Here is a 26,777-nt window from a genome sequence, read left to right as displayed (position 1 = left end):
ATAAAGGGAGAAAACGGAACGTCATAGAGGACTCGTTTGAAAACGAGAATGACTTTGCCAATCAGGAGGGTGGATGCCCTTAGCTCACCCAATGACAGCGCAGCACTGTGTATAAATGGAGATGGCAGCGGCTGAATTCGATTCACTTTTCTTTCTACAGAACAGACTGAGGTGCTAAAGTGCGTGTTGAAGAAGGATGGCCAGGACAAAGCAAACCGCTCGCAAATCTACTGGCGGGAAAGCTCCCCGCAAGCAGCTAGCAACCAAGGCTGCCCGGAAAAGCGCCCCAGCTACCGGCGGCGTGAAGAAGCCTCACCGCTACCGACCCGGGACTGTGGCTCTCCGTGAGATCCGCCGCTACCAGAAATCCACCGAGCTTCTCATCCGCAAGCTGCCCTTCCAGCGCCTGGTGCGTGAGATCGCCCAGGACTTCAAGACCGACCTGCGCTTCCAGAGCTCTGCTGTCATGGCCCTGCAAGAGGCCAGCGAAGCTTATCTGGTGGGGCTCTTCGAGGACACCAACCTGTGCGCCATCCACGCCAAGAGGGTGACCATCATGCCAAAAGACATCCAGCTGGCCCGCAGGATCCGTGGGGAGAGGGCATAGATACTTGGCACTTCTAGAAACCCAACAACGACAACAAAGGCTCTTTTCAGAGCCACCAAATCTTTCTAAACGAGCTATAGCATCAATGACATAGTAGTGTTCACACTGGAGGCATGGTAAGGTGCCCGGTTGTCCGCTAAAGGCCTTAATTACCAGACACACAGCTTGTGTTCGCCTTCCGTCCTTCACAACATGGGGCACTTTAAAAAAAAAAAAAATCTGTATACGTATACAGACTTGAGCATAAGTTACATTACTAGCTATTATAATTGGACATTCTTTCATATATATATATATATATATATATATATTTATATGAGACTTAAGCATAAGGTACATTACTGGCTCAAGCCTCGGCTGTTTCTTATCTTCTCCGTGATTTGTCACCAGCCTGTTACTTGCACGAAACAGGCACAATCTTCATCTATCCAGGGAACGAACAGACTACCGGCCTTCACAGTAAAACGACTGATGTTAAGTACAAGAAAAGTCTCAGTTCTAGCTCCTTCATCTCTTTCCAGGGCTAGGCACAAGTCTCCCTTCAGATAAGCGGGGCATGTTACGCGGGACGGTAATGCAATATCACTACACACGTTAAACTCAATTTACGTCCCTGTTGTTAAGCGTAGAAAGGCCACAGTGGCACTTACACCTGTCCCGCTAATTCGGGCGAATAACTTCCATGTATACATTTTAAACATGAATCAGCTCTTTAAGGTCGGGGTGGGTGGCTCTGAAAAGAGCCTTTGTGTTTTAGGTAAAGTATTTTTTTGCCGTTGAATTACTTGCTCTTAGCTGGCTTGTGGCTCTCGGTCTTCTTGGGCAGCAGCACTGCCTGGATGTTAGGCAGAACACCTCCCTGGGCGATGGTCACCCCACCGAGCAGCTTGTTGAGCTCTTCGTCGTTGCGTACAGCCAGCTGCAGGTGGCGGGGGATGATGCGGGTCTTCTTGTTGTCGCGGGCAGCGTTTCCGGCAAGCTCCAGAATCTCAGCCGTCAGATATTCCAGCACCGCGGCCAGGTAGACCGGGGCACCGGCACCCACTCGTTCCGCATAGTTTCCCTTCCTTAACAGACGATGCACGCGACCAACTGGGAACTGGAGACCAGCCCTGGATGAACGAGTCTTGGCCTTAGCCCGGGTTTTGCCGCCTTGTTTACCTCTTCCAGACATAATAGCTAACGGAGCAAAAAAGCTTTACAAATACAGATGGAAACCTGCGAAAGTGTAAGTGTAAAATACCGCCCTCCTCTTATATACTCAGCTACCCGATGCTGTCTGCTCTGTGATTGGCCTGCTTACAAATTAACCAATGCAGCTCAAGTTTATCCACAGACCAATCCGTATCTGAAGGGTGGAGTCAACGATGCTGCTTTTCGTCACACGACAATTCTACCCAATAGAGTAGCTTACAGCAGCGATGCCTCGTTTGCATAAGATCCCTATAAATAGAGCAGCTATAGCCGACGTACGGCACTTTTGCACACAGTCATTTCTTCTCGAATTTGAAGCGGTTATTTGTTGATAAGCTACAATGCCAGATCCAGCAAAGTCTGCGCCGGCGCCCAAGAAGGGCTCTAAGAAAGCGGTGACCAAGACCCAGAAGAAGGATGGGAAGAAGCGTAGAAAGACCAGGAAGGAGAGTTACGCCATTTACGTGTACAAGGTGCTGAAGCAGGTGCACCCTGATACCGGCATCTCCTCCAAGGCTATGGGCATCATGAACTCCTTTGTCAACGATATCTTTGAGCGCATTGCTGGGGAAGCTTCCCGCCTGGCTCACTACAACAAGCGCTCCACCATCACCTCCAGGGAGATCCAGACCGCCGTACGTCTGCTGCTGCCTGGAGAGCTGGCCAAGCACGCCGTGTCCGAGGGCACCAAGGCCGTCACCAAGTACACCAGCGCCAAGTAATCTCCCCTTCTCCCACCCACACCAACACAAAGGCTCTTTTCAGAGCCACCCACCTTCTCTCTAATCGAGCTGTAACTATGATGGTTTTTGCTGTGTCCAGGCTCACGGGATAAGTGCACACCGACAGACATAACTGACTTGTGACGTACCCTCTAGCTATTGTTAACCCTACTGGTTCAGAAAAAAAAAAAAAAAAAAAATGCCTTTACTTACCACTTGCAAAGCTGCATTCTGTAGTTCTCTTTCTAGGATCTGAATCCAGTTTCAAATATAGGACCGGTTCGTTACATTGCAGATGTCACTGGTTAAATAAATAAATAAATAGAAAAAGAAAAGATACATGCGACCCATAGGGCAGCAATGTTCCCCGTGTGCAGCTGCCGAAAATCGAAAGCATTCTGTTGGATGGAAACGTTGCAAAGTACTGTTAAATTGTAACAGTTGGTGCCTTTAAACATCACATTCGAATTTTCGATGAGCACCGTTGCCAATGGATCACTGTCTTTCTAAATGAAGGGTGCAGTATGTTAACGTAGCTCTATTGTACCCAGTTACTTCTGTGACTCGGTTAAGTCCAAGTCACCCATCAGGTCCGCTCTTCCACTTTATAAAAGCCGCTGACAGGAAACTATACTCATTTTTACTGTTTGTCACAGAAGGATTTTTGAGAATGTCTGGAAGAGGTAAAGGCGGAAAGGGGCTCGGCAAAGGAGGCGCTAAGCGTCACAGGAAGGTTCTCCGTGACAACATCCAGGGCATTACCAAGCCTGCCATCCGTCGTCTAGCTAGGCGAGGGGGTGTTAAGCGTATCTCTGGACTCATCTACGAGGAGACCCGCGGTGTGCTGAAGGTGTTTCTGGAGAATGTCATTCGTGATGCCGTCACCTACACCGAGCACGCCAAGAGGAAGACTGTGACCGCTATGGACGTGGTCTATGCTCTGAAACGCCAGGGCCGTACTCTCTATGGGTTCGGGGGTTAAATTCCCAGGAGCATCTCACTCAGTCACCCACACACAAAGGCCCTTTTCAGGGCCACCCATCTTTTCTACGAGAGCGCTGTTCCAACCTCCCTGTGTAATGCGGCTATTTGCCGGGTCCTAATATGAATTCATTCCCTCACACTAGCCGCACCGTTAGTGGATGCAGGCAGTGAGGTGCCACGGGTGCAGTGGTTCCTTTTTAGTGTCGGTGATTGTGTAATTTGGTAATCCGCAATTTGTTGACAGGGTTGCGGTACAAACCACGCTGGTAGCGACCACTGCACAGAGGCATATACGTTTTCCGGACAATTGTGTTTGAAAGGGTCACGATGAATGCAGATTTAACAACGATCCAGTCCGCCTTTCTCTGCGTTTTACTAAGCTCTATATACTGTGTATATACCCTTGCACCACACGATTTGCAGCAGTTACTCCAGCTGGGGATAATAAAAAAAAAAAAAAATACACGAGGCTGAGCTAAAGAGTTCTATAGTGGTGAATCACGCATCTTCCCTGGCAGCTCTGCCACAGATTGCGCTGGCCCTATACAGAGGATGTAGGGCAGAACCGGCTGGGCGGTATGGTGCCACAGGTGAATGCGCCCCCCGGTTTACAGTGATTCATTGAAACGCGCACCAAAACGCTATATGCGCTATGAAGCGTTTATTAAAGAGTTGATACTTAACTTGTTTCATTATTCCCACTTCCAAGCACATCTGTAGAATTGTGAAGTGACTGAATTTAAGGGGCAAGCTACAACATTCTGGTGCACCTGTTGATGACTTACTGAAGGGCGCAGCCATCAGGCCACGCCGTGCGCTCACAGCTCTGTCGAGAGAGGGTGGGTGGCTCTGAAAAGAGCCTTTTGGGGGGAGAACAAGGGAGCGAGGATGCGGCGGTTCAGCCATTACTTCTTTGCCGCGGCTTTCTTGGGCTTGGCTGCCTTCTTGGCCGGACTTTTTGCGGCTTTGGGCTTCGCCGCCTTCTTGGCCGGACTCTTGGCGGCTTTGGGTTTCGCTGCCTTCTTGGCCGGACTCTTGGCGGCCGCCTTCTTCGGCTTCACCGCTTTAGGCTTCTTTGGGCTTTTGGCAGCTGCAGCCGCCTTTGCTGGCTTCTTCACCTTCTTCGGGCTCTTGGCTGCACTCGGAGCTTTCTTGGGCTTCTTCGGGGATTTGGCCACTTTCTTTGCAGCAGGTTTCTTGGGCTTCAGAGACTTCTGGGCGACCTTCTTGCTCTCCGCCTGCTTCTTATTGAGCTTGAAGGAGCCGGAAGCGCCGGTGCCTTTCACCTGGGTGAGAGTTCCTTTGGTGACCAAACTTTTCACGCCCAGCTTCACGCGGCTGTTGTTCTTCTCCACATCGTAGCCTCCGGCAGCCAGAGCTTTCTTCAGGGCGGCAAGAGAAACCCCGCTGCGCTCTTTGGAGGCGGCCACGGTTTTCACGATCAGCTCGGAGACGCTGGGTCCAGAAGACTTGGCGCTTTTCTTGGCTCCTCCAGCAGCTTTCTTTGGCTGCCTCTTCTTTTTGGCTGCGCCCTCTGAAGGCGGAACAGCAGCGGCGGCGGGTGCGGTCTCTGCCATGGTACGGTTGGATAGATCAGCAACAAAAAAAACAAACGCGGTATCGTTAAGTCACACACAGTCAGTGCCCTGAGCAGCTGATGTCTCTTATATAACCTGCCGGATGTGCTGTGATTGGCTGATCAGAGGGGAGCGTTCTGTGCTCCTATTGGCGGAACAAGCAGCCGTGTAAACCTTGTCCTAGCTTTCGAGTTTGTCAAGATATGCTCTCGCCCTGTGTTTTGCTAGCGCAGAAAAGGTGCATTTTTTATGGCATGAGAGGAACAGAGGACCGGTTCTCTTCACCACCTTCGTACTCCAAGGTCTCCCCTAACACCATATGGCAACCGCTAGCTTAAGCGCTAAGAAGGAGGCCAGGATTAGCCAGTGGCAGCTGACCCGCACCAGGCTAGATGTGCCCGGCATGGAACACATCTCTCTTCTTCTGTGAGGAGAATATGTCCATTCGGGACTTTTTTGCCTCCTTCTAGTCCAGAGGATGACAAAAGTCGCCTGCGGGACACTTTGTGCAGGACAGGGAGCATATTCAAACGCATTTAGATGATTTGTGAACTCCTGTACACACATTTGGATAACACAGGCAGGTGGCATCATGGTACTGGCACACACACAGGCAGGTGGCTTCAAGGTAACGGCACTCTTGTCTAAAGAATTCTTGCTACTGTGACAAGGTCAAAATACTTTCTAGACTCGACTGCTGGGATTTTTGTTTTGGTTCTGAGGAGTTTGCTTGTCGCTTCCTGTAATAGCCCATACAGCTAGTACGATGGCTATGGTTATCTAGTCCCATGTCTTGCTGCAATGAAATGGACCTCTAGCCAAGAGGAATGACGTTACAGTACTTGGGTCAGTAGCTCAGATCGTGATTTTGGTGCCAGAACTGTTGAAAATCTCCAGTATGAGGAGGCGTCCAACACATTGGACCAGGGGGCCAGCCATGTGTTACATAAAGATGTCATCGTTAATCTAGCAGAGAGGGCAGCCGACATCCACACTCCACAAGAGCTCAGGTGGATAACACAGGCAGGAAGCATCCTCATATGTTATCTAGCCACTCTGGCTACAATGACAAGCTCAGGACACCTAGCATATTCCATTGTCTGGTATTGTTCTGGATGTGAGGAATGCTGGTGACACTGGCACTAAATTGTCTCAAAATAATCCATGTAGCTATGTGACATTCCATGGCCTCGCCACGTTGACACGGTTGTGTTTTGAAAAAGGCAGAGAAGGGAGCCGAAAGTAGAGATTAGATAAATAGAGGATAGAAAAAAAGGAAACATATTTGTAGGAAGAATACTTGAACATCAGTGGTGCACCAACAAATAACTGTTCGAAAATAATAGTGTTACTATATGTTTTTTTAGACCAAGTAGCGTCCTAATAAATGCAGCCAGCATGGATACTGTAGGTGCAGAGGGGCGCCTGATATGAAGCATGCGGTCCAGTGGTAAATCACCATGCTGGAGGAGAGACTGGCACCTTTTAGAGGACACCATGAGCAGTTAGGCCCACCAACTTGCTGGCCAAGATTAGAGAAAAAAATCAGCCAAACTGTGGAGAATTTATATATGGCAAAAAATATGTATTGGCAAAGATTTCCCCCAAGCAATTGTTCTTCTGCACAAGAAAGATGCCACACCGGATATCTATTTAAAATGCACAGTTGAAATTAGCACCTGGAGCAAAAGACTGAATAGCGAGCCCAAATTTAGTAGTACACTATATTGGCCCAATGGAAGCGGTGTGCGAGTATCATTATGATGAGCATCACATTAGACTTTACATTTTACAGAGGAGGATAGGAGGAGGGAGAGGACTACTTTGTCCGCTTTCTCTACCTGCTGCCTCATGTCCTGACTATCCCTGCCGTTCTTACTTCTTGCCTCAGGTCTCCTTACCTGTACATCTTGTCACCTGTCTGTCTCCCCCTCCTTCTAGATTGTAAGCTCCATAGAGCAGGGCCCTCTCCCCTTCTGTACTCACAGCACCCTTCTTACATTTCAATTACAGCTCTCTTACTCACCTGCAATCTACACCTGCATCTCTTCTCACTCACTTCCCTATATATCTGCTGTATTGTGTACCAAGAGATGTGCTGCTAATTGCTAATTGTGCTGTTTTTGATCTTCTGTCACTGTTATGTCTAGTTCTGTTTACCCTGTACTGTTCTAATATGTTCTATTTGTACGGCGCTGCGTACCACGTGTGGCGCCTTATAAATAAAAAATATGGTACTTGTTTCCTAGCACGGCCACACCGATTTACATCGGGGTGGTCGTGTCGACGGCCACACCGATTTACATCGGGGTGGTCGTGTCGGAAAAATCGGGTCGATCGCATCGCATGCGATTTGGTCGCATGCGATGCGATCGACGCGACCGACCGATTTTGGACCCGATTTTTTTTTTTGAATGAAATGTAAATCGGGTCCCTGGGACCCGATTTTACATTGAATTCAATGTAAAATATTCCCAACCCCCCCAAATGTCACGGCGTACACCCCACCCCACGATAGACGCCAACCCAAAGCGTGGCGAGCGCAGCGAGCCCGCGAGGGGCGGTGGTGCGCGTCCTCCGACCTTTTCATTCCCCTACTATCCACGTCGGCGTGGAGTTGAGAATAGAATAGTGTGGCGAGCGCAGCGAGCCACCGAGCCCGAAGCGTGGCGAGGGGACGCGTATACACGTCCCCTCGCCGGGGGTATACGCGTCCCCTCGCCGGGCTCGCCACGCTTCGGGCTCGGTGGCTCGCTGCGCTCGCCACACTATTCTATTCTCAACTCCACGCCGACGTGGATTGTAGGGGAATGAAAAGGTCGGAGGACGCGCACCGCCGCCACTCGCGGGCTCGCTGCGCTGGCCACGCTTCGGGTTGGCGTCTATCGTGGGGTGACGACGGGGACATCTATAATGTGAAATGGGTCATATTGGCCCATTTCACATTTTTCACATTTTTTCAAGATTTCAATGTTAAAAAATATTTTAACATTGAAGCCTATGGAAAAATCGGGGGCATCGCGTCGGGACCAATGTTAATGGTAGCGACCGACGCGATGCCCCCGATATTTTACCTTTCCCGACAAGATTTCAATGTTAAAATATTTTTTATATTTGAAGCCTATGGGGAAATCGGGGGCATCGCGTCGGTCGCGTCGGGACCATTGTTAATGGTCCCGACCGACGCGATGCCCCCGATATTGTCTCCTAGCCGGCAAAATGGACCTGATTTCAAAGGAAATCGGGTCCATCGTATGGATCGTGTACCTTAACTTAAAGGTACACGATCCATACGATTGTGGCCGTGCTAGGAAACAACAATCGTTTTTATTCTCTATTACTGTACACTCAGGTCTCTTGTATATTCATTGTTCTTATAGCCATATACTACCCTAGATGGTTTGTGAACTCCGCTGACTGTCATAAAAATATTAACCCCCCCCCCCCCCCTTAATTGTCATGGGGAAATGGAAATTAACTAATAGACTGTGCATCAATATAAATCCAGTTCTAACAACAATATACGTATTATGTTGTAACTGATTATTATTTGCACCGAGAGCATCTTCACTGTAAACCTCAATACGATCTAGACTAGAAAGTGTCCACTGAGAAAGTAAAAGCGGAAAATAGAGTAATATTACATTTACTTTCTCAGTTTTCTGACATTCACCTTGTGGTCTAAGTGGATACTTTGTCACAGATTGATATCACTAATGTTTCAATAGAATAGTAGCAATACTATAACAATGTTTCCCATTAGTATCATACATGCGGTACTTTTGATTATTTTCAAAGCCACTCAGACAATATGAGAACAGAGCTAGCTCTAACATATGCAGAGAGCAGTACTAGGGGGGAGTAGGACAGTTCCCCAGGGCCCCCGTATTTTAGGGGACCCTCTGTCCGGAGCTGCTCTGCTCCTGCTGTCAAACCTAAAAAGCCTCCACCGCCAGCAGCAGCGGAGGTTGGAGAGAGGCAGCAGATAGAGAGGAGTCCTGGATTGGAGTCCCAGCCTTCGTGTGTCCTTCTCTCCCTCCCTGAGGTAAGTGTGGCGGTGGGACTGGGGAGGGCACGGTGTGTGGGCTGACCGAGGGCTTAATCCGGCTCTGAGTCTGACCTCATAAATATATATATATTTTTTCTGCTTCGGCGATCCATCAGTGATCGTAATACTGTGAAAGTGCCATGCTCTGCAGATACTGTGACCTGTTGTTGTTACAGCAATCTCATAGTACGATCTCCCGGGTTTCAGACACCTGTAAGGCACTTCTATTGTTCCCATGCAGTACTTTCCCCGCCCATGGTAGCTATGGTATGTAATGTAATATAATATGTTTACGTTTATTTTCCTAAACGCTTTAGCCCAGAGTTCCTTGTTGTGATGGTGCAATGTAGTATCACCGCCGTGTGCTATGCATATAAGGGACCATTGGGTCGGTGTCCCTTCTCGCTCGGATCATGATGCCAGCACATACTTCTCGTTCATTCTGGTGACTAACACGTGACCTAACCTCCTCGCGTCATTTCGTTCCCGCGCCCGCCTGTTCTATACAATAAAGGGAGAAAACGGAACGTCATAGAGGACTCGTTTGAAAACGAGAATGACTTTGCCAATCAGGAGGGTGGATGCCCTTAGCTCACCCAATGACAGCGCAGCACTGTGTATAAATGGAGATGGCAGCGGCTGAATTCGATTCACTTTTCTTTCTACAGAACAGACTGAGGTGCTGAAGTGCGTGTTGAAGAAGGATGGCCAGGACAAAGCAAACCGCTCGCAAATCTACTGGCGGGAAAGCTCCCCGCAAGCAGCTAGCAACCAAGGCTGCCCGGAAAAGCGCCCCAGCTACCGGCGGCGTGAAGAAGCCTCACCGCTACCGACCCGGGACTGTGGCTCTCCGTGAGATCCGCCGCTACCAGAAATCCACCGAGCTTCTCATCCGCAAGCTGCCCTTCCAGCGCCTGGTGCGTGAGATCGCCCAGGACTTCAAGACCGACCTGCGCTTCCAGAGCTCTGCTGTCATGGCCCTGCAAGAGGCCAGCGAAGCTTATCTGGTGGGGCTCTTCGAGGACACCAACCTGTGCGCCATCCACGCCAAGAGGGTGACCATCATGCCAAAAGACATCCAGCTGGCCCGCAGGATCCGTGGGGAGAGGGCATAGATACTTGGCACTTCTAGAAACCCAACAACGACAACAAAGGCTCTTTTCAGAGCCACCAAATCTTTCTAAACGAGCTATAGCATCAATGACATAGTAGTGTTCACACTGGAGGCATGGTAAGGTGCCCGGTTGTCCGCTAAAGGCCTTAATTACCAGACACACAGCTTGTGTTCGCCTTCCGTCCTTCACAACATGGGGCACTTTAAAAAAAAAAAAAATCTGTATACGTATACAGACTTGAGCATAAGTTACATTACTAGCTATTATAATTGGACATTCTTTCATATATATATATATATATATATATTTATATGAGACTTAAGCATAAGGTACATTACTGGCTCAAGCCTCGGCTGTTTCTTATCTTCTCCGTGATTTGTCACCAGCCTGTTACTTGCACGAAACAGGCACAATCTTCATCTATCCAGGGAACGAACAGACTACCGGCCTTCACAGTAAAACGACTGATGTTAAGTACAAGAAAAGTCTCAGTTCTAGCTCCTTCATCTCTTTCCAGGGCTAGGCACAAGTCTCCCTTCAGATAAGCGGGGCATGTTACGCGGGACGGTAATGCAATATCACTACACACGTTAAACTCAATTTACGTCCCTGTTGTTAAGCGTAGAAAGGCCACAGTGGCACTTACACCTGTCCCGCTAATTCGGGCGAATAACTTCCATGTATACATTTTAAACATGAATCAGCTCTTTAAGGTCGGGGTGGGTGGCTCTGAAAAGAGCCTTTGTGTTTTAGGTAAAGTATTTTTTTGCCGTTGAATTACTTGCTCTTAGCTGGCTTGTGGCTCTCGGTCTTCTTGGGCAGCAGCACTGCCTGGATGTTAGGCAGAACACCTCCCTGGGCGATGGTCACCCCACCGAGCAGCTTGTTGAGCTCTTCGTCGTTGCGTACAGCCAGCTGCAGGTGGCGGGGGATGATGCGGGTCTTCTTGTTGTCGCGGGCAGCGTTTCCGGCAAGCTCCAGAATCTCAGCCGTCAGATATTCCAGCACCGCGGCCAGGTAGACCGGGGCACCGGCACCCACTCGTTCCGCATAGTTTCCCTTCCTTAACAGACGATGCACGCGACCAACTGGGAACTGGAGACCAGCCCTGGATGAACGAGTCTTGGCCTTAGCCCGGGTTTTGCCGCCTTGTTTACCTCTTCCAGACATAATAGCTAACGGAGCAAAAAAGCTTTACAAATACAGATGGAAACCTGCGAAAGTGTAAGTGTAAAATACCGCCCTCCTCTTATATACTCAGCTACCCGATGCTGTCTGCTCTGTGATTGGCCTGCTTACAAATTAACCAATGCAGCTCAAGTTTATCCACAGACCAATCCGTATCTGAAGGGTGGAGTCAACGATGCTGCTTTTCGTCACACGACAATTCTACCCAATAGAGTAGCTTACAGCAGCGATGCCTCGTTTGCATAAGATCCCTATAAATAGAGCAGCTATAGCCGACGTACGGCACTTTTGCACACAGTCATTTCTTCTCGAATTTGAAGCGGTTATTTGTTGATAAGCTACAATGCCAGATCCAGCAAAGTCTGCGCCGGCGCCCAAGAAGGGCTCTAAGAAAGCGGTGACCAAGACCCAGAAGAAGGATGGGAAGAAGCGTAGAAAGACCAGGAAGGAGAGTTACGCCATTTACGTGTACAAGGTGCTGAAGCAGGTGCACCCTGATACCGGCATCTCCTCCAAGGCTATGGGCATCATGAACTCCTTTGTCAACGATATCTTTGAGCGCATTGCTGGGGAAGCTTCCCGCCTGGCTCACTACAACAAGCGCTCCACCATCACCTCCAGGGAGATCCAGACCGCCGTACGTCTGCTGCTGCCTGGAGAGCTGGCCAAGCACGCCGTGTCCGAGGGCACCAAGGCCGTCACCAAGTACACCAGCGCCAAGTAATCTCCCCTTCTCCCACCCACACCAACACAAAGGCTCTTTTCAGAGCCACCCACCTTCTCTCTAATCGAGCTGTAACTATGATGGTTTTTGCTGTGTCCAGGCTCACGGGATAAGTGCACACCGACAGACATAACTGACTTGTGACGTACCCTCTAGCTATTGTTAACCCTACTGGTTCAGAAAAAAAAAAAAAAAAAAAATGCCTTTACTTACCACTTGCAAAGCTGCATTCTGTAGTTCTCTTTCTAGGATCTGAATCCAGTTTCAAATATAGGACCGGTTCGTTACATTGCAGATGTCACTGGTTAAATAAATAAATAAATAGAAAAAGAAAAGATACATGCGACCCATAGGGCAGCAATGTTCCCCGTGTGCAGCTGCCGAAAATCGAAAGCATTCTGTTGGATGGAAACGTTGCAAAGTACTGTTAAATTGTAACAGTTGGTGCCTTTAAACATCACATTCGAATTTTCGATGAGCACCGTTGCCAATGGATCACTGTCTTTCTAAATGAAGGGTGCAGTATGTTAACGTAGCTCTATTGTACCCAGTTACTTCTGTGACTCGGTTCCGTTTCGATGCATTTAATTAAGGGTGAACACGTAATTCCTGCTCAGGCAAACTCGGTTCCCACTGTAACACACACACACACACACACACCGAGTCCGGGAGCTATGGAAACGTTAAAGTAGTTGTGATTATCAGAAGCAGTTTCCCAGTGGGAATGTTTTTGGTGATGTTTTTAATTTCCCGCCGATATCTGAGCGACTCTCATTGTGTGGGTCCTTTGTCGTTACCAATTCCCCCACTTTCAAAGTGAACATATACAATGTATCTATATCTATTCCACGTATAATAAAATGTAAAAAAAAATAAAACTATTATCGTCGGGACCGGTCTGGTCATTACGTTTCATCCACACAAATATTCACCACAACGTAGCTGAATAGTTTAGTTCTCTAATCAAGCTGAAATGTTACACTGGGTATTAACGAAGAAAACAATACCAAGAGAGCAGTTCATATAAATCTAAACATAAAACAATATCTTCTAGTAATGAACGAAAGGAAAACAATAAAAGGGTTGTGCTTATGAACGAATGGCAAGGCGATACAAGACTCCGCCTTTAAGTCCAAGTCACCCATCAGGTCCGCTCTTCCACTTTATAAAAGCCGCTGACAGGAAACTATACTCATTCTTACTGTTTGTCACAGAAGGATTTTTGAGAATGTCTGGAAGAGGTAAAGGCGGAAAGGGGCTCGGCAAAGGAGGCGCTAAGCGTCACAGGAAGGTTCTCCGTGACAACATCCAGGGCATTACCAAGCCTGCCATCCGTCGTCTAGCTAGGCGAGGGGGTGTTAAGCGTATCTCTGGACTCATCTACGAGGAGACCCGCGGTGTGCTGAAGGTGTTTCTGGAGAATGTCATTCGTGATGCCGTCACCTACACCGAGCACGCCAAGAGGAAGACTGTGACCGCTATGGACGTGGTCTATGCTCTGAAACGCCAGGGCCGTACTCTCTATGGGTTCGGGGGTTAAATTCCCAGGAGCATCTCACTCAGTCACCCACACACAAAGGCCCTTTTCAGGGCCACCCATCTTTTCTACGAGAGCGCTGTTCCAACCTCCCTGTGTAATGCGGCTATTTGCCGGGTCCTAATATGAATTCATTCCCTCACACTAGCCGCACCGTTAGTGGATGCAGGCAGTGAGGTGCCACGGGTGCAGTGGTTCCTTTTTAGTGTCGGTGATTGTGTAATTTGGTAATCCGCAATTTGTTGACAGGGTTGCGGTACAAACCACGCTGGTAGCGACCACTGCACAGAGGCATATACGTTTTCCGGACAATTGTGTTTGAAAGGGTCACGATGAATGCAGATTTAACAACGATCCAGTCCGCCTTTCTCTGCGTTTTACTAAGCTCTATATACTGTGTATATACTCTTGCACCACACGATTTGCAGCAGTTACTCCAGCTGGGGATAATTAAAAAAAAAAAAAAAAAAATACACGAGGCTGAGCTAAAGAGTTCTATAGTGGTGAATCACGCATCTTCCCTGACAGCTCTGCCACAGATTGCGCTGGCCCTATACAGAGGATGTAGGGCAGAACCGGCTGGGCGGTATGGTGCCACAGGTGAATGCGCCCCCCGGTTTACAGTGATTCATTGAAACGCGCACCAAAACGCTATATGCGCTATGAAGCGTTTATTAAAGAGTTGATACTTAACTTGTTTCATTATTCCCACTTCCAAGCACATCTGTAGAATTGTGAAGTGACTGAATTTAAGGGGCAAGCTACAACATTCTGGTGCACCTGTTGATGACTTACTGAAGGGCGCAGCCATCAGGCCACGCCGTGCGCTCACAGCTCTGTCGAGAGAGGGTGGGTGGCTCTGAAAAGAGCCTTTTGGGGGGAGAACAAGGGAGCGAGGATGCGGCGGTTCAGCCATTACTTCTTTGCCGCGGCTTTCTTGGGCTTGGCTGCCTTCTTGGCCGGACTTTTTGCGGCTTTGGGCTTCGCCGCCTTCTTGGCCGGACTCTTGGCGGCTTTGGGTTTCGCTGCCTTCTTGGCCGGACTCTTGGCGGCCGCCTTCTTCGGCTTCACCGCTTTAGGCTTCTTTGGGCTTTTGGCAGCTGCAGCCGCCTTTGCTGGCTTCTTCACCTTCTTCGGGCTCTTGGCTGCACTCGGAGCTTTCTTGGGCTTCTTCGGGGATTTGGCCACTTTCTTTGCAGCAGGTTTCTTGGGCTTCAGAGACTTCTGGGCGACCTTCTTGCTCTCCGCCTGCTTCTTATTGAGCTTGAAGGAGCCGGAAGCGCCGGTGCCTTTCACCTGGGTGAGAGTTCCTTTGGTGACCAAACTTTTCACGCCCAGCTTCACGCGGCTGTTGTTCTTCTCCACATCGTAGCCTCCGGCAGCCAGAGCTTTCTTCAGGGCGGCAAGAGAAACCCCGCTGCGCTCTTTGGAGGCGGCCACGGTTTTCACGATCAGCTCGGAGACGCTGGGTCCAGAAGACTTGGCGCTTTTCTTGGCTCCTCCAGCAGCTTTCTTTGGCTGCCTCTTCTTTTTGGCTGCGCCCTCTGAAGGCGGAACAGCAGCGGCGGCGGGTGCGGTCTCTGCCATGGTACGGTTGGATAGATCAGCAACAAAAAAAAAAAAACGCGGTATCGTTAAGTCACACACAGTCAGTGCCCTGAGCAGCTGATGTCTCTTATATAACCTGCCGGATGTGCTGTGATTGGCTGATCAGAGGGGAGCGTTCTGTGCTCCTATTGGCGGAACAAGCAGCCGTGTAAACCTTGTCCTAGCTTTCGAGTTTGTCAAGATCTGCTCTCGCCCTGTGTTTTGCTAGCGCAGAAAAGGTGCATTTTTTATGGCATGAGAGGAACAGAGGACCGGTTCTCTTCACCACCTTCGTTCTCCAAGGTCTCCCCTAACACCATATGGCAACCGCTAGCTTAAGCGCTAAGAAGGAGGCCAGGATTAGCCAGTGGCAGCTGACCCGCACCAGGCTAGATGTGCCCGGCATGGAACACATCTCTCTTCTTCTGTGAGGAGAATATGTCCATTCGGGACTTTTTTGCCTCCTTCTAGTCCAGAGGATGACAAAAGTCGCCTGCGGGACACTTTGTGCAGGACAGGGAGCATATTCAAACGCATTTAGATGATTTGTGAACTCCTGTACACACATTTGGATAACACAGGCAGGTGGCATCATGGTACTGGCACACACACAGGCAGGTGGCTTCAAGGTAACGGCACTCTTGTCTAAAGAATTCTTGCTACTGTGACAAGGTCAAAATACTTTCTAGACTCGACTGCTGGGATTTTTGTTTTGGTTCTGAGGAGTTTGCTTGTCGCTTCCTGTAATAGCCCATACAGCTAGTACGATGGCTATGGTTATCTAGTCCCATGTCTTGCTGCAATGAAATGGACCTCTAGCCAAGAGGAATGACGTTACAGTACTTGGGTCAGTAGCTCAGATCGTGATTTTGGTGCCAGAACTGTTGAAAATCTCCAGTATGAGGAGGCGTCCAACACATTGGACCAGGGGGCCAGCCATGTGTTACATAAAGATGTCATCGTTAATCTAGCAGAGAGGGCAGCCGACATCCACACTCCACAAGAGCTCAGGTGGATAACACAGGCAGGAAGCATCCTCATATGTTATCTAGCCACTCTGGCTACAATGACAAGCTCAGGACACCTAGCATATTCCATTGTCTGGTATTGTTCTGGATGTGAGGAATGCTGGTGACACTGGCACTAAATTGTCTCAAAATAATCCATGTAGCTATGTGACATTCCATGGCCTCGCCACGTTGACACGGTTGTGTTTTGAAAAAGGCAGAGAAGGGAGCCGAAAGTAGAGATTAGATAAATAGAGGATAGAAAAAAAGGAAACATATTTGTAGGAAGAATACTTGAACATCAGTGGTGCACCAACAAATAACTGTTCGAAAATAATAGTGTTACTATATGTTTTTTTAGACCAAGTAGCGTCCTAATAAATGCAGCCAGCATGGATACTGTAGGTGCAGAGGGGCGCCTGATATGAAGCATGCGGTCCAGTGGTAAATCACCATGCTGGAGGAGAGACTGGCACCTTTTAGAGGACACCATGAGCAGTTAGGCCCACCAACTTGCTGGCCAAGATTAGAGAAAAAAATCAGCCAAACTGTGGAGAATTTATATATGGCAAAAAATATGTATTGGCAAAGATTTCCCCCAAGCAATTGTTCTTCTGCACAAGAAAGATGCCACACCGGATATCTATTTAAAATGCACAGTTGAAATTAGCACCTGGAGCAAAAGACTGAATAGCGAGCCCAAATTTAGTAGTACACTATATTGGCCCAATGGAAGCGGTGTGCGAGTATCATTATGATGAGCATCACATTAGACTTTACATTTTACAGAGGAGGATAGGAGGAGGGAGAGGACTACTTTGTCCGCTTTCTCTACCTGCTGCCTCATGTCCTGACTATCCCTGCCGTTCTTACTTCTTGCCTCAGGTCTCCTTACCCAGCCTTCGTGTGTCCTTCTCTCCCTCCCTGAGGTAAGTGTGGCGGTGGGACTGGGGAGGGCACGGTGTGTGGGCTGACCGAGGGCTTAATCCGGCTCTGAGTCTGACCTCATAAATATATATATATTTTTTCTGCTTCGGCGATCCATCAGTGATCGTAATACTGTGAAAGTGCCATGCTCTGCAGATACTGTGACCTGTTGTTGTTACAGCAATCTCATAGTACGATCTCCCGGGTTTCAGACACCTGTAAGGCACTTCTATTGTTCCCATGCAGTACTTTCCCCGCCCATGGTAGCTATGGTATGTAATGTAATATAATATGTTTACGTTTATTTTCCAAAACGCTTTAGCCCAGAGTTCCTTGTTGTGATGGTGCAATGTAGTATCACCGCCGTGTGCTATGCATATAAGGGACCATTGGGTCGGTGTCCCTTCTCGCTCGGATCATGATGCCAGCACATACTTCTCGTTCATTCTGGTGACTAACACGTGACCTAACCTCCTCGCGTCATTTCGTTCCCGCGCCCGCCTGTTCTATACAATAAAGGGAGAAAACGGAACGTCATAGAGGACTCGTTTGAAAACGAGAATGACTTTGCCAATCAGGAGGGTGGATGCCCTTAGCTCACCCAATGACAGCGCAGCACTGTGTATAAATGGAGATGGCAGCGGCTGAATTCGATTCACTTTTCTTTCTACAGAACAGACTGAGGTGCTAAAGTGCGTGTTGAAGAAGGATGGCCAGGACAAAGCAAACCGCTCGCAAATCTACTGGCGGGAAAGCTCCCCGCAAGCAGCTAGCAACCAAGGCTGCCCGGAAAAGCGCCCCAGCTACCGGCGGCGTGAAGAAGCCTCACCGCTACCGACCCGGGACTGTGGCTCTCCGTGAGATCCGCCGCTACCAGAAATCCACCGAGCTTCTCATCCGCAAGCTGCCCTTCCAGCGCCTGGTGCGTGAGATCGCCCAGGACTTCAAGACCGACCTGCGCTTCCAGAGCTCTGCTGTCATGGCCCTGCAAGAGGCCAGCGAAGCTTATCTGGTGGGGCTCTTCGAGGACACCAACCTGTGCGCCATCCACGCCAAGAGGGTGACCATCATGCCAAAAGACATCCAGCTGGCCCGCAGGATCCGTGGGGAGAGGGCATAGATACTTGGCACTTCTAGAAACCCAACAACGACAACAAAGGCTCTTTTCAGAGCCACCAAATCTTTCTAAACGAGCTATAGCATCAATGACATAGTAGTGTTCACACTGGAGGCATGGTAAGGTGCCCGGTTGTCCGCTAAAGGCCTTAATTACCAGACACACAGCTTGTGTTCGCCTTCCGTCCTTCACAACATGGGGCACTATAAAAAAAAAAAAAAATCTGTATACGTATACAGACTTGAGCATAAGTTACATTACTAGCTATTATAATTAAACATTCTTTCATATATATGAGACTTAAGCATAAGGTACATTACTGGCTCAAGCCTCGGCTGTTTCTTATCTTCTCCGTGATTTGTCACCAGCCTGTTACTTGCACGACACAGGCACAATCTTCATCTATCCAGGGGGAACGAACAGACTACCGGCCTTCACAGTAAACGATTGATGTTAAGTACAAGAAAAGTCTCAGTTCTAGCTCCTTCATCTCTTTCCAGGGCTAGGCACAAGTCTCCCTTCAGATAAGCGGGGCATGTTACGCGGGACGGTAATGCAATTTCACTACATACGTTAAACTCAATTTACGTCCCTGTTGTTAAGCGTAGAAAGGCCACAGTGGCACTTACACCTGTCCCGCTAATTCGGGCGAATAACTTCCATGTATACATTTTAAACATGAATCAGCTCTTTAAGGTCGGGGTGGGTGGCTCTGAAAAGAGCCTTTGTGTTTTAGGTAAAATATTTTTTTGCCGTTGAATTACTTGCTCTTAGCTGGCTTGTGGCTCTCGGTCTTCTTGGGCAGCAGCACTGCCTGGATGTTAGGCAGAACACCTCCCTGGGCGATGGTCACCCCACCGAGCAGCTTGTTGAGCTCTTCGTCGTTGCGTACAGCCAGCTGCAGGTGGCGGGGGATGATGCGGGTCTTCTTGTTGTCGCGGGCAGCGTTTCCGGCAAGCTCCAGAATCTCAGCCGTCAGATATTCCAGCACCGCGGCCAGGTAGACCGGGGCACCGGCACCCACTCGTTCCGCATAGTTTCCCTTCCTTAACAGACGATGCACGCGACCAACTGGGAACTGGAGACCAGCCCTGGATGAACGAGTCTTGGCCTTAGCCCGGGTTTTGCCGCCTTGTTTACCTCTTCCAGACATAATAGCTAACGGAGCAAAAAAGCTTTACAAATACAGATGGAAACCTGCGAAAGTGTAAGTGTAAAATACCGCCCTCCTCTTATATACTCAGCTACCCGATGCTGTCTGCTCTGTGATTGGCCTGCTTACAAATTAACCAATGCAGCTCAAGTTTATCCACAGACCAATCCGTATCTGAAGGGTGGAGTCAACGATGCTGCTTTTCGTCACACGACAATTCTACCCAATAGAGTAGCTTACAGCAGCGATGCCTCGTTTGCATAAGATCCCTATAAATAGAGCAGCTATAGCCGACGTACGGCACTTTTGCACACAGTCATTTCTTCTCGAATTTGAAGCGGTTATTTGTTGATAAGCTACAATGCCAGATCCAGCAAAGTCTGCGCCGGCGCCCAAGAAGGGCTCTAAGAAAGCGGTGACCAAGACCCAGAAGAAGGATGGGAAGAAGCGTAGAAAGACCAGGAAGGAGAGTTACGCCATTTACGTGTACAAGGTGCTGAAGCAGGTGCACCCTGATACCGGCATCTCCTCCAAGGCTATGGGCATCATGAACTCCTTTGTCAACGATATCTTTGAGCGCATTGCTGGGGAAGCTTCCCGCCTGGCTCACTACAACAAGCGCTCCACCATCACCTCCAGGGAGATCCAGACCGCCGTACGTCTGCTGCTGCCTGGAGAGCTGGCCAAGCACGCCGTGTCCGAGGGCACCAAGGCCGTCACCAAGTACACCAGCGCCAAGTAATCTCCCCTTCTCCCACCCACACCAACACAAAGGCTCTTTTCAGAGCCACCCACCTTCTCTCTAATCGAGCTGTAACTATGATGGTTTTTGCTGTGTCCAGGCTCACGGGATAAGTGCACACCGACAGACATAACTGACTTGTGACGTACCCTCTAGCTATTGTTAACCCTACTGGTTCAGAAAAAAAAAAAAAAAAAAAATGCCTTTACTTACCACTTGCAAAGCTGCATTCTGTAGTTCTCTTTCTAGGATCTGAATCCAGTTTCAAATATAGGACCGGTTCGTTACATTGCAGATGTCACTGGTTAAATAAATAAATAAATAGAAAAAGAAAAGATACATGCGACCCATAGGGCAGCAATGTTCCCCGTGTGCAGCTGCCGAAAATCGAAAGCATTCTGTTGGATGGAAACGTTGCAAAGTACTGTTAAATTGTAACAGTTGGTGCCTTTAAACATCACATTCGAATTTTCGATGAGCACCGTTGCCAATGGATCACTGTCTTTCTAAATGAAGGGTGCAGTATGTTAACGTAGCTCTATTGTACCCAGTTACTTCTGTGACTCGGTTCCGTTTCGATGCATTTAATTAAGGGTGAACACGTAATTCCTGCTCAGGCAAACTCGGTTCCCACTGTAACACACACACACACACACACACCGAGTCCGGGAGCTATGGAAACGTTAAAGTAGTTGTGATTATCAGAAGCAGTTTCCCAGTGGGAATGTTTTTGGTGATGTTTTTAATTTCCCGCCGATATCTGAGCGACTCTCATTGTGTGGGTCCTTTGTCGTTACCAATTCCCCCACTTTCAAAGTGAACATATACAATGTATCTATATCTATTCCACGTATAATAAAATGTAAAAAAAATAAAACTATTATCGTCGGGACCGGTCTGGTCATTACGTTTCATCCACACAAATATTCACCACAACGTAGCTGAATAGTTTAGTTCTCTAATCAAGCTGAAATGTTACACTGGGTATTAACGAAGAAAACAATACCAAGAGAGCAGTTCATATAAATCTAAACATAAAACAATATCTTCTAGTAATGAACGAAAGGAAAACAATAAAAGGGTTGTGCTTATGAACGAATGGCAAGGCGATACAAGACTCCGCCTTTAAGTCCAAGTCACCCATCAGGTCCGCTCTTCCACTTTATAAAAGCCGCTGACAGGAAACTATACTCATTTTTACTGTTTGTCACAGAAGGATTTTTGAGAATGTCTGGAAGAGGTAAAGGCGGAAAGGGGCTCGGCAAAGGAGGCGCTAAGCGTCACAGGAAGGTTCTCCGTGACAACATCCAGGGCATTACCAAGCCTGCCATCCGTCGTCTAGCTAGGCGAGGGGGTGTTAAGCGTATCTCTGGACTCATCTACGAGGAGACCCGCGGTGTGCTGAAGGTGTTTCTGGAGAATGTCATTCGTGATGCCGTCACCTACACCGAGCACGCCAAGAGGAAGACTGTGACCGCTATGGACGTGGTCTATGCTCTGAAACGCCAGGGCCGTACTCTCTATGGGTTCGGGGGTTAAATTCCCAGGAGCATCTCACTCAGTCACCCACACACAAAGGCCCTTTTCAGGGCCACCCATCTTTTCTACGAGAGCGCTGTTCCAACCTCCCTGTGTAATGCGGCTATTTGCCGGGTCCTAATATGAATTCATTCCCTCACACTAGCCGCACCGTTAGTGGATGCAGGCAGTGAGGTGCCACGGGTGCAGTGGTTCCTTTTTAGTGTCGGTGATTGTGTAATTTGGTAATCCGCAATTTGTTGACAGGGTTGCGGTACAAACCACGCTGGTAGCGACCACTGCACAGAGGCATATACGTTTTCCGGACAATTGTGTTTGAAAGGGTCACGATGAATGCAGATTTAACAACGATCCAGTCCGCCTTTCTCTGCGTTTTACTAAGCTCTATATACTGTGTATATACCCTTGCACCACACGATTTGCAGCAGTTACTCCAGCTGGGGATAATAAAAAAAAAAAAAAATACACGAGGCTGAGCTAAAGAGTTCTATAGTGGTGAATCACGCATCTTCCCTGGCAGCTCTGCCACAGATTGCGCTGGCCCTATACAGAGGATGTAGGGCAGAACCGGCTGGGCGGTATGGTGCCACAGGTGAATGCGCCCCCCGGTTTACAGTGATTCATTGAAACGCGCACCAAAACGCTATATGCGCTATGAAGCGTTTATTAAAGAGTTGATACTTAACTTGTTTCATTATTCCCACTTCCAAGCACATCTGTAGAATTGTGAAGTGACTGAATTTAAGGGGCAAGCTACAACATTCTGGTGCACCTGTTGATGACTTACTGAAGGGCGCAGCCATCAGGCCACGCCGTGCGCTCACAGCTCTGTCGAGAGAGGGTGGGTGGCTCTGAAAAGAGCCTTTTGGGGGGAGAACAAGGGAGCGAGGATGCGGCGGTTCAGCCATTACTTCTTTGCCGCGGCTTTCTTGGGCTTGGCTGCCTTCTTGGCCGGACTTTTTGCGGCTTTGGGCTTCGCCGCCTTCTTGGCCGGACTCTTGGCGGCTTTGGGTTTCGCTGCCTTCTTGGCCGGACTCTTGGCGGCCGCCTTCTTCGGCTTCACCGCTTTAGGCTTCTTTGGGCTTTTGGCAGCTGCAGCCGCCTTTGCTGGCTTCTTCACCTTCTTCGGGCTCTTGGCTGCACTCGGAGCTTTCTTGGGCTTCTTCGGGGATTTGGCCACTTTCTTTGCAGCAGGTTTCTTGGGCTTCAGAGACTTCTGGGCGACCTTCTTGCTCTCCGCCTGCTTCTTATTGAGCTTGAAGGAGCCGGAAGCGCCGGTGCCTTTCACCTGGGTGAGAGTTCCTTTGGTGACCAAACTTTTCACGCCCAGCTTCACGCGGCTGTTGTTCTTCTCCACATCGTAGCCTCCGGCAGCCAGAGCTTTCTTCAGGGCGGCAAGAGAAACCCCGCTGCGCTCTTTGGAGGCGGCCACGGTTTTCACGATCAGCTCGGAGACGCTGGGTCCAGAAGACTTGGCGCTTTTCTTGGCTCCTCCAGCAGCTTTCTTTGGCTGCCTCTTCTTTTTGGCTGCGCCCTCTGAAGGCGGAACAGCAGCGGCGGCGGGTGCGGTCTCTGCCATGGTACGGTTGGATAGATCAGCAACAAAAAAAACAAACGCGGTATCGTTAAGTCACACACAGTCAGTGCCCTGAGCAGCTGATGTCTCTTATATAACCTGCCGGATGTGCTGTGATTGGCTGATCAGAGGGGAGCGTTCTGTGCTCCTATTGGCGGAACAAGCAGCCGTGTAAACCTTGTCCTAGCTTTCGAGTTTGTCAAGATATGCTCTCGCCCTGTGTTTTGCTAGCGCAGAAAAGGTGCATTTTTTATGGCATGAGAGGAACAGAGGACCGGTTCTCTTCACCACCTTCGTACTCCAAGGTCTCCCCTAACACCATATGGCAACCGCTAGCTTAAGCGCTAAGAAGGAGGCCAGGATTAGCCAGTGGCAGCTGACCCGCACCAGGCTAGATGTGCCCGGCATGGAACACATCTCTCTTCTTCTGTGAGGAGAATATGTCCATTCGGGACTTTTTTGCCTCCTTCTAGTCCAGAGGATGACAAAAGTCGCCTGCGGGACACTTTGTGCAGGACAGGGAGCATATTCAAACGCATTTAGATGATTTGTGAACTCCTGTACACACATTTGGATAACACAGGCAGGTGGCATCATGGTACTGGCACACACACAGGCAGGTGGCTTCAAGGTAACGGCACTCTTGTCTAAAGAATTCTTGCTACTGTGACAAGGTCAAAATACTTTCTAGACTCGACTGCTGGGATTTTTGTTTTGGTTCTGAGGAGTTTGCTTGTCGCTTCCTGTAATAGCCCATACAGCTAGTACGATGGCTATGGTTATCTAGTCCCATGTCTTGCTGCAATGAAATGGACCTCTAGCCAAGAGGAATGACGTTACAGTACTTGGGTCAGTAGCTCAGATCGTGATTTTGGTGCCAGAACTGTTGAAAATCTCCAGTATGAGGAGGCGTCCAACACATTGGACCAGGGGGCCAGCCATGTGTTACATAAAGATGTCATCGTTAATCTAGCAGAGAGGGCAGCCGACATCCACACTCCACAAGAGCTCAGGTGGATAACACAGGCAGGAAGCATCCTCATATGTTATCTAGCCACTCTGGCTACAATGACAAGCTCAGGACACCTAGCATATTCCATTGTCTGGTATTGTTCTGGATGTGAGGAATGCTGGTGACACTGGCACTAAATTGTCTCAAAATAATCCATGTAGCTATGTGACATTCCATGGCCTCGCCACGTTGACACGGTTGTGTTTTGAAAAAGGCAGAGAAGGGAGCCGAAAGTAGAGATTAGATAAATAGAGGATAGAAAAAAAGGAAACATATTTGTAGGAAGAATACTTGAACATCAGTGGTGCACCAACAAATAACTGTTCGAAAATAATAGTGTTACTATATGTTTTTTTAGACCAAGTAGCGTCCTAATAAATGCAGCCAGCATGGATACTGTAGGTGCAGAGGGGCGCCTGATATGAAGCATGCGGTCCAGTGGTAAATCACCATGCTGGAGGAGAGACTGGCACCTTTTAGAGGACACCATGAGCAGTTAGGCCCACCAACTTGCTGGCCAAGATTAGAGAAAAAAATCAGCCAAACTGTGGAGAATTTATATATGGCAAAAAATATGTATTGGCAAAGATTTCCCCCAAGCAATTGTTCTTCTGCACAAGAAAGATGCCACACCGGATATCTATTTAAAATGCACAGTTGAAATTAGCACCTGGAGCAAAAGACTGAATAGCGAGCCCAAATTTAGTAGTACACTATATTGGCCCAATGGAAGCGGTGTGCGAGTATCATTATGATGAGCATCACATTAGACTTTACATTTTACAGAGGAGGATAGGAGGAGGGAGAGGACTACTTTGTCCGCTTTCTCTACCTGCTGCCTCATGTCCTGACTATCCCTGCCGTTCTTACTTCTTGCCTCAGGTCTCCTTACCTGTACATCTTGTCACCTGTCTGTCTCCCCCTCCTTCTAGATTGTAAGCTCCATAGAGCAGGGCCCTCTCCCCTTCTGTACTCACAGCACCCTTCTTACATTTCAATTACAGCTCTCTTACTCACCTGCAATCTACACCTGCATCTCTTCTCACTCACTTCCCTATATATCTGCTGTATTGTGTACCAAGAGATGTGCTGCTAATTGCTAATTGTGCTGTTTTTGATCTTCTGTCACTGTTATGTCTAGTTCTGTTTACCCTGTACTGTTCTAATATGTTCTATTTGTACGGCGCTGCGTACCACGTGTGGCGCCTTATAAATAAAAAATATGGTACTTGTTTCCTAGCACGGCCACACCGATTTACATCGGGGTGGTCGTGTCGACGGCCACACCGATTTACATCGGGGTGGTCGTGTCGGAAAAATCGGGTCGATCGCATCGCATGCGATTTGGTCGCATGCGATGCGATCGACGCGACCGACCGATTTTGGACCCGATTTTTTTTTTTGAATGAAATGTAAATCGGGTCCCTGGGACCCGATTTTACATTGAATTCAATGTAAAATATTCCCAACCCCCCCAAATGTCACGGCGTACACCCCACCCCACGATAGACGCCAACCCAAAGCGTGGCGAGCGCAGCGAGCCCGCGAGGGGCGGTGGTGCGCGTCCTCCGACCTTTTCATTCCCCTACTATCCACGTCGGCGTGGAGTTGAGAATAGAATAGTGTGGCGAGCGCAGCGAGCCACCGAGCCCGAAGCGTGGCGAGGGGACGCGTATACACGTCCCCTCGCCGGGGGTATACGCGTCCCCTCGCCGGGCTCGCCACGCTTCGGGCTCGGTGGCTCGCTGCGCTCGCCACACTATTCTATTCTCAACTCCACGCCGACGTGGATTGTAGGGGAATGAAAAGGTCGGAGGACGCGCACCGCCGCCACTCGCGGGCTCGCTGCGCTGGCCACGCTTCGGGTTGGCGTCTATCGTGGGGTGACGACGGGGACATCTATAATGTGAAATGGGTCATATTGGCCCATTTCACATTTTTCACATTTTTTCAAGATTTCAATGTTAAAAAATATTTTAACATTGAAGCCTATGGAAAAATCGGGGGCATCGCGTCGGGACCAATGTTAATGGTAGCGACCGACGCGATGCCCCCGATATTTTACCTTTCCCGACAAGATTTCAATGTTAAAATATTTTTTATATTTGAAGCCTATGGGGAAATCGGGGGCATCGCGTCGGTCGCGTCGGGACCATTGTTAATGGTCCCGACCGACGCGATGCCCCCGATATTGTCTCCTAGCCGGCAAAATGGACCTGATTTCAAAGGAAATCGGGTCCATCGTATGGATCGTGTACCTTAACTTAAAGGTACACGATCCATACGATTGTGGCCGTGCTAGGAAACAACAATCGTTTTTATTCTCTATTACTGTACACTCAGGTCTCTTGTATATTCATTGTTCTTATAGCCATATACTACCCTAGATGGTTTGTGAACTCCGCTGACTGTCATAAAAAT

General features: G+C 48.8%; 15 protein-coding genes across 18 annotated transcripts; 9 read left to right on the top strand and 6 right to left on the bottom strand.

The window, feature by feature from the left end:
* Window positions 1–196: 196 nt before the first annotated feature.
* On the top strand, window positions 197–662 carry LOC146054793 (histone H3). Its single transcript, XM_083168097.1, has one exon. It carries the CDS (start codon window positions 197–199, stop codon window positions 605–607), a length of 411 nt encoding a protein of 136 aa, XP_083024223.1. The 3' UTR covers window positions 608–662.
* A 726-nt stretch (window positions 663–1,388) lies between these two features.
* Window positions 1,389–1,781, bottom strand: LOC146054849 (histone H2A type 1). Its single transcript, XM_083168157.1, has one exon. It carries the CDS (start codon window positions 1,779–1,781, stop codon window positions 1,389–1,391), a length of 393 nt encoding a protein of 130 aa, XP_083024283.1.
* A 361-nt stretch (window positions 1,782–2,142) lies between these two features.
* Window positions 2,143–2,523, top strand: LOC146054862 (histone H2B 1.1). The gene has a single exon (XM_083168169.1). It carries the CDS (start codon window positions 2,143–2,145, stop codon window positions 2,521–2,523), a length of 381 nt encoding a protein of 126 aa, XP_083024295.1.
* A 670-nt stretch (window positions 2,524–3,193) lies between these two features.
* LOC146054805 (histone H4) lies at window positions 3,194–3,505 on the top strand. The gene has a single exon (XM_083168106.1). It carries the CDS (start codon window positions 3,194–3,196, stop codon window positions 3,503–3,505), a length of 312 nt encoding a protein of 103 aa, XP_083024232.1.
* Window positions 3,506–4,412: 907 nt separating this feature from the next.
* Window positions 4,413–5,129, bottom strand: LOC146054826 (histone H1-like). Of its 2 annotated transcripts, XM_083168127.1 has the most exons (2): window positions 4,485–5,129; window positions 4,413–4,451 (listed from the first exon to the last, which is right to left on the bottom strand). In XM_083168127.1, exons 1-2 carry the CDS (start codon window positions 5,082–5,084, stop codon window positions 4,413–4,415), a joined length of 639 nt encoding a protein of 212 aa, XP_083024253.1. In that variant the 5' UTR covers window positions 5,085–5,129. The 2 variants fall into 2 exon arrangements, with proteins under 2 accessions (XP_083024253.1, XP_083024252.1); XM_083168126.1 differs by having other exon boundaries at window positions 4,413–5,129.
* A 4,707-nt stretch (window positions 5,130–9,836) lies between these two features.
* LOC146054794 (histone H3) lies at window positions 9,837–10,302 on the top strand. The gene has a single exon (XM_083168098.1). The coding sequence runs from the start codon at window positions 9,837–9,839 to the stop codon at window positions 10,245–10,247; it is 411 nt and encodes a 136-aa protein (XP_083024224.1). The 3' UTR covers window positions 10,248–10,302.
* A 722-nt stretch (window positions 10,303–11,024) lies between these two features.
* Window positions 11,025–11,417, bottom strand: LOC146054850 (histone H2A type 1). The gene has a single exon (XM_083168158.1). The coding sequence runs from the start codon at window positions 11,415–11,417 to the stop codon at window positions 11,025–11,027; it is 393 nt and encodes a 130-aa protein (XP_083024284.1).
* A 361-nt stretch (window positions 11,418–11,778) lies between these two features.
* LOC146054867 (histone H2B 1.1) lies at window positions 11,779–12,159 on the top strand. Its single transcript, XM_083168173.1, has one exon. It carries the CDS (start codon window positions 11,779–11,781, stop codon window positions 12,157–12,159), a length of 381 nt encoding a protein of 126 aa, XP_083024299.1.
* Window positions 12,160–13,387: 1,228 nt separating this feature from the next.
* LOC146054806 (histone H4) lies at window positions 13,388–13,699 on the top strand. Its single transcript, XM_083168107.1, has one exon. It carries the CDS (start codon window positions 13,388–13,390, stop codon window positions 13,697–13,699), a length of 312 nt encoding a protein of 103 aa, XP_083024233.1.
* Window positions 13,700–14,611: 912 nt separating this feature from the next.
* LOC146054828 (histone H1-like) lies at window positions 14,612–15,329 on the bottom strand. 2 transcript variants are annotated; one of them, XM_083168131.1, is made up of 2 exons: window positions 14,684–15,329; window positions 14,612–14,650 (listed from the first exon to the last, which is right to left on the bottom strand). In XM_083168131.1, the coding sequence occupies exons 1-2, from the start codon at window positions 15,281–15,283 to the stop codon at window positions 14,612–14,614; spliced, it is 639 nt and encodes a 212-aa protein (XP_083024257.1). In that variant the 5' UTR covers window positions 15,284–15,329. The 2 variants fall into 2 exon arrangements, with proteins under 2 accessions (XP_083024257.1, XP_083024256.1); XM_083168130.1 differs by having other exon boundaries at window positions 14,612–15,329.
* A 2,597-nt stretch (window positions 15,330–17,926) lies between these two features.
* LOC146054790 (histone H3) lies at window positions 17,927–18,392 on the top strand. The gene has a single exon (XM_083168094.1). It carries the CDS (start codon window positions 17,927–17,929, stop codon window positions 18,335–18,337), a length of 411 nt encoding a protein of 136 aa, XP_083024220.1. The 3' UTR covers window positions 18,338–18,392.
* A 702-nt stretch (window positions 18,393–19,094) lies between these two features.
* LOC146054852 (histone H2A type 1) lies at window positions 19,095–19,487 on the bottom strand. The gene has a single exon (XM_083168160.1). It carries the CDS (start codon window positions 19,485–19,487, stop codon window positions 19,095–19,097), a length of 393 nt encoding a protein of 130 aa, XP_083024286.1.
* A 361-nt stretch (window positions 19,488–19,848) lies between these two features.
* Window positions 19,849–20,229, top strand: LOC146054869 (histone H2B 1.1). The gene has a single exon (XM_083168175.1). It carries the CDS (start codon window positions 19,849–19,851, stop codon window positions 20,227–20,229), a length of 381 nt encoding a protein of 126 aa, XP_083024301.1.
* Window positions 20,230–21,456: 1,227 nt separating this feature from the next.
* Window positions 21,457–21,768, top strand: LOC146054807 (histone H4). Its single transcript, XM_083168108.1, has one exon. The coding sequence runs from the start codon at window positions 21,457–21,459 to the stop codon at window positions 21,766–21,768; it is 312 nt and encodes a 103-aa protein (XP_083024234.1).
* Window positions 21,769–22,675: 907 nt separating this feature from the next.
* Window positions 22,676–23,392, bottom strand: LOC146054827 (histone H1-like). 2 transcript variants are annotated; one of them, XM_083168129.1, is made up of 2 exons: window positions 22,748–23,392; window positions 22,676–22,714 (listed from the first exon to the last, which is right to left on the bottom strand). In XM_083168129.1, the coding sequence occupies exons 1-2, from the start codon at window positions 23,345–23,347 to the stop codon at window positions 22,676–22,678; spliced, it is 639 nt and encodes a 212-aa protein (XP_083024255.1). In that variant the 5' UTR covers window positions 23,348–23,392. The 2 variants fall into 2 exon arrangements, with proteins under 2 accessions (XP_083024255.1, XP_083024254.1); XM_083168128.1 differs by having other exon boundaries at window positions 22,676–23,392.
* Window positions 23,393–26,777: the final 3,385 nt, after the last annotated feature.

The sequence above is a fragment of the Crinia signifera genome, unplaced genomic scaffold, assembly GCF_055691185.1.
Source record: "Crinia signifera unplaced genomic scaffold, ASM5569118v1 HAP2_SCAFFOLD_279, whole genome shotgun sequence".
In the NCBI taxonomy this organism is placed as follows: Eukaryota; Metazoa; Chordata; class Amphibia; order Anura; family Myobatrachidae; genus Crinia; species Crinia signifera.
Note: the sequence above shows the minus strand (reverse complement) of the source record. Positions and strands in the feature narration are given on the sequence as shown.

Bases quoted from the DNA above. Each gene is read 5' to 3' on its own strand.
- LOC146054869 (XM_083168175.1), top strand. From the start codon at position 19,849: ATGCCAGATCCAGCAAAGTCTGCGCCGGCGCCCAAGAAGGGCTCTAAG.
- LOC146054805 (XM_083168106.1), top strand. From the start codon at position 3,194: ATGTCTGGAAGAGGTAAAGGCGGAAAGGGGCTCGGCAAAGGAGGCGCT.
- LOC146054852 (XM_083168160.1), bottom strand. From the start codon at position 19,487: ATGTCTGGAAGAGGTAAACAAGGCGGCAAAACCCGGGCTAAGGCCAAG.
- LOC146054793 (XM_083168097.1), top strand. From the start codon at position 197: ATGGCCAGGACAAAGCAAACCGCTCGCAAATCTACTGGCGGGAAAGCT.
- LOC146054807 (XM_083168108.1), top strand. From the start codon at position 21,457: ATGTCTGGAAGAGGTAAAGGCGGAAAGGGGCTCGGCAAAGGAGGCGCT.
- LOC146054827 (XM_083168128.1), bottom strand. From the start codon at position 23,347: ATGGCAGAGACCGCACCCGCCGCCGCTGCTGTTCCGCCTTCAGAGGGC.
- LOC146054828 (XM_083168130.1), bottom strand. From the start codon at position 15,283: ATGGCAGAGACCGCACCCGCCGCCGCTGCTGTTCCGCCTTCAGAGGGC.
- LOC146054867 (XM_083168173.1), top strand. From the start codon at position 11,779: ATGCCAGATCCAGCAAAGTCTGCGCCGGCGCCCAAGAAGGGCTCTAAG.
- LOC146054826 (XM_083168126.1), bottom strand. From the start codon at position 5,084: ATGGCAGAGACCGCACCCGCCGCCGCTGCTGTTCCGCCTTCAGAGGGC.
- LOC146054849 (XM_083168157.1), bottom strand. From the start codon at position 1,781: ATGTCTGGAAGAGGTAAACAAGGCGGCAAAACCCGGGCTAAGGCCAAG.
- LOC146054850 (XM_083168158.1), bottom strand. From the start codon at position 11,417: ATGTCTGGAAGAGGTAAACAAGGCGGCAAAACCCGGGCTAAGGCCAAG.
- LOC146054790 (XM_083168094.1), top strand. From the start codon at position 17,927: ATGGCCAGGACAAAGCAAACCGCTCGCAAATCTACTGGCGGGAAAGCT.
- LOC146054794 (XM_083168098.1), top strand. From the start codon at position 9,837: ATGGCCAGGACAAAGCAAACCGCTCGCAAATCTACTGGCGGGAAAGCT.
- LOC146054806 (XM_083168107.1), top strand. From the start codon at position 13,388: ATGTCTGGAAGAGGTAAAGGCGGAAAGGGGCTCGGCAAAGGAGGCGCT.
- LOC146054862 (XM_083168169.1), top strand. From the start codon at position 2,143: ATGCCAGATCCAGCAAAGTCTGCGCCGGCGCCCAAGAAGGGCTCTAAG.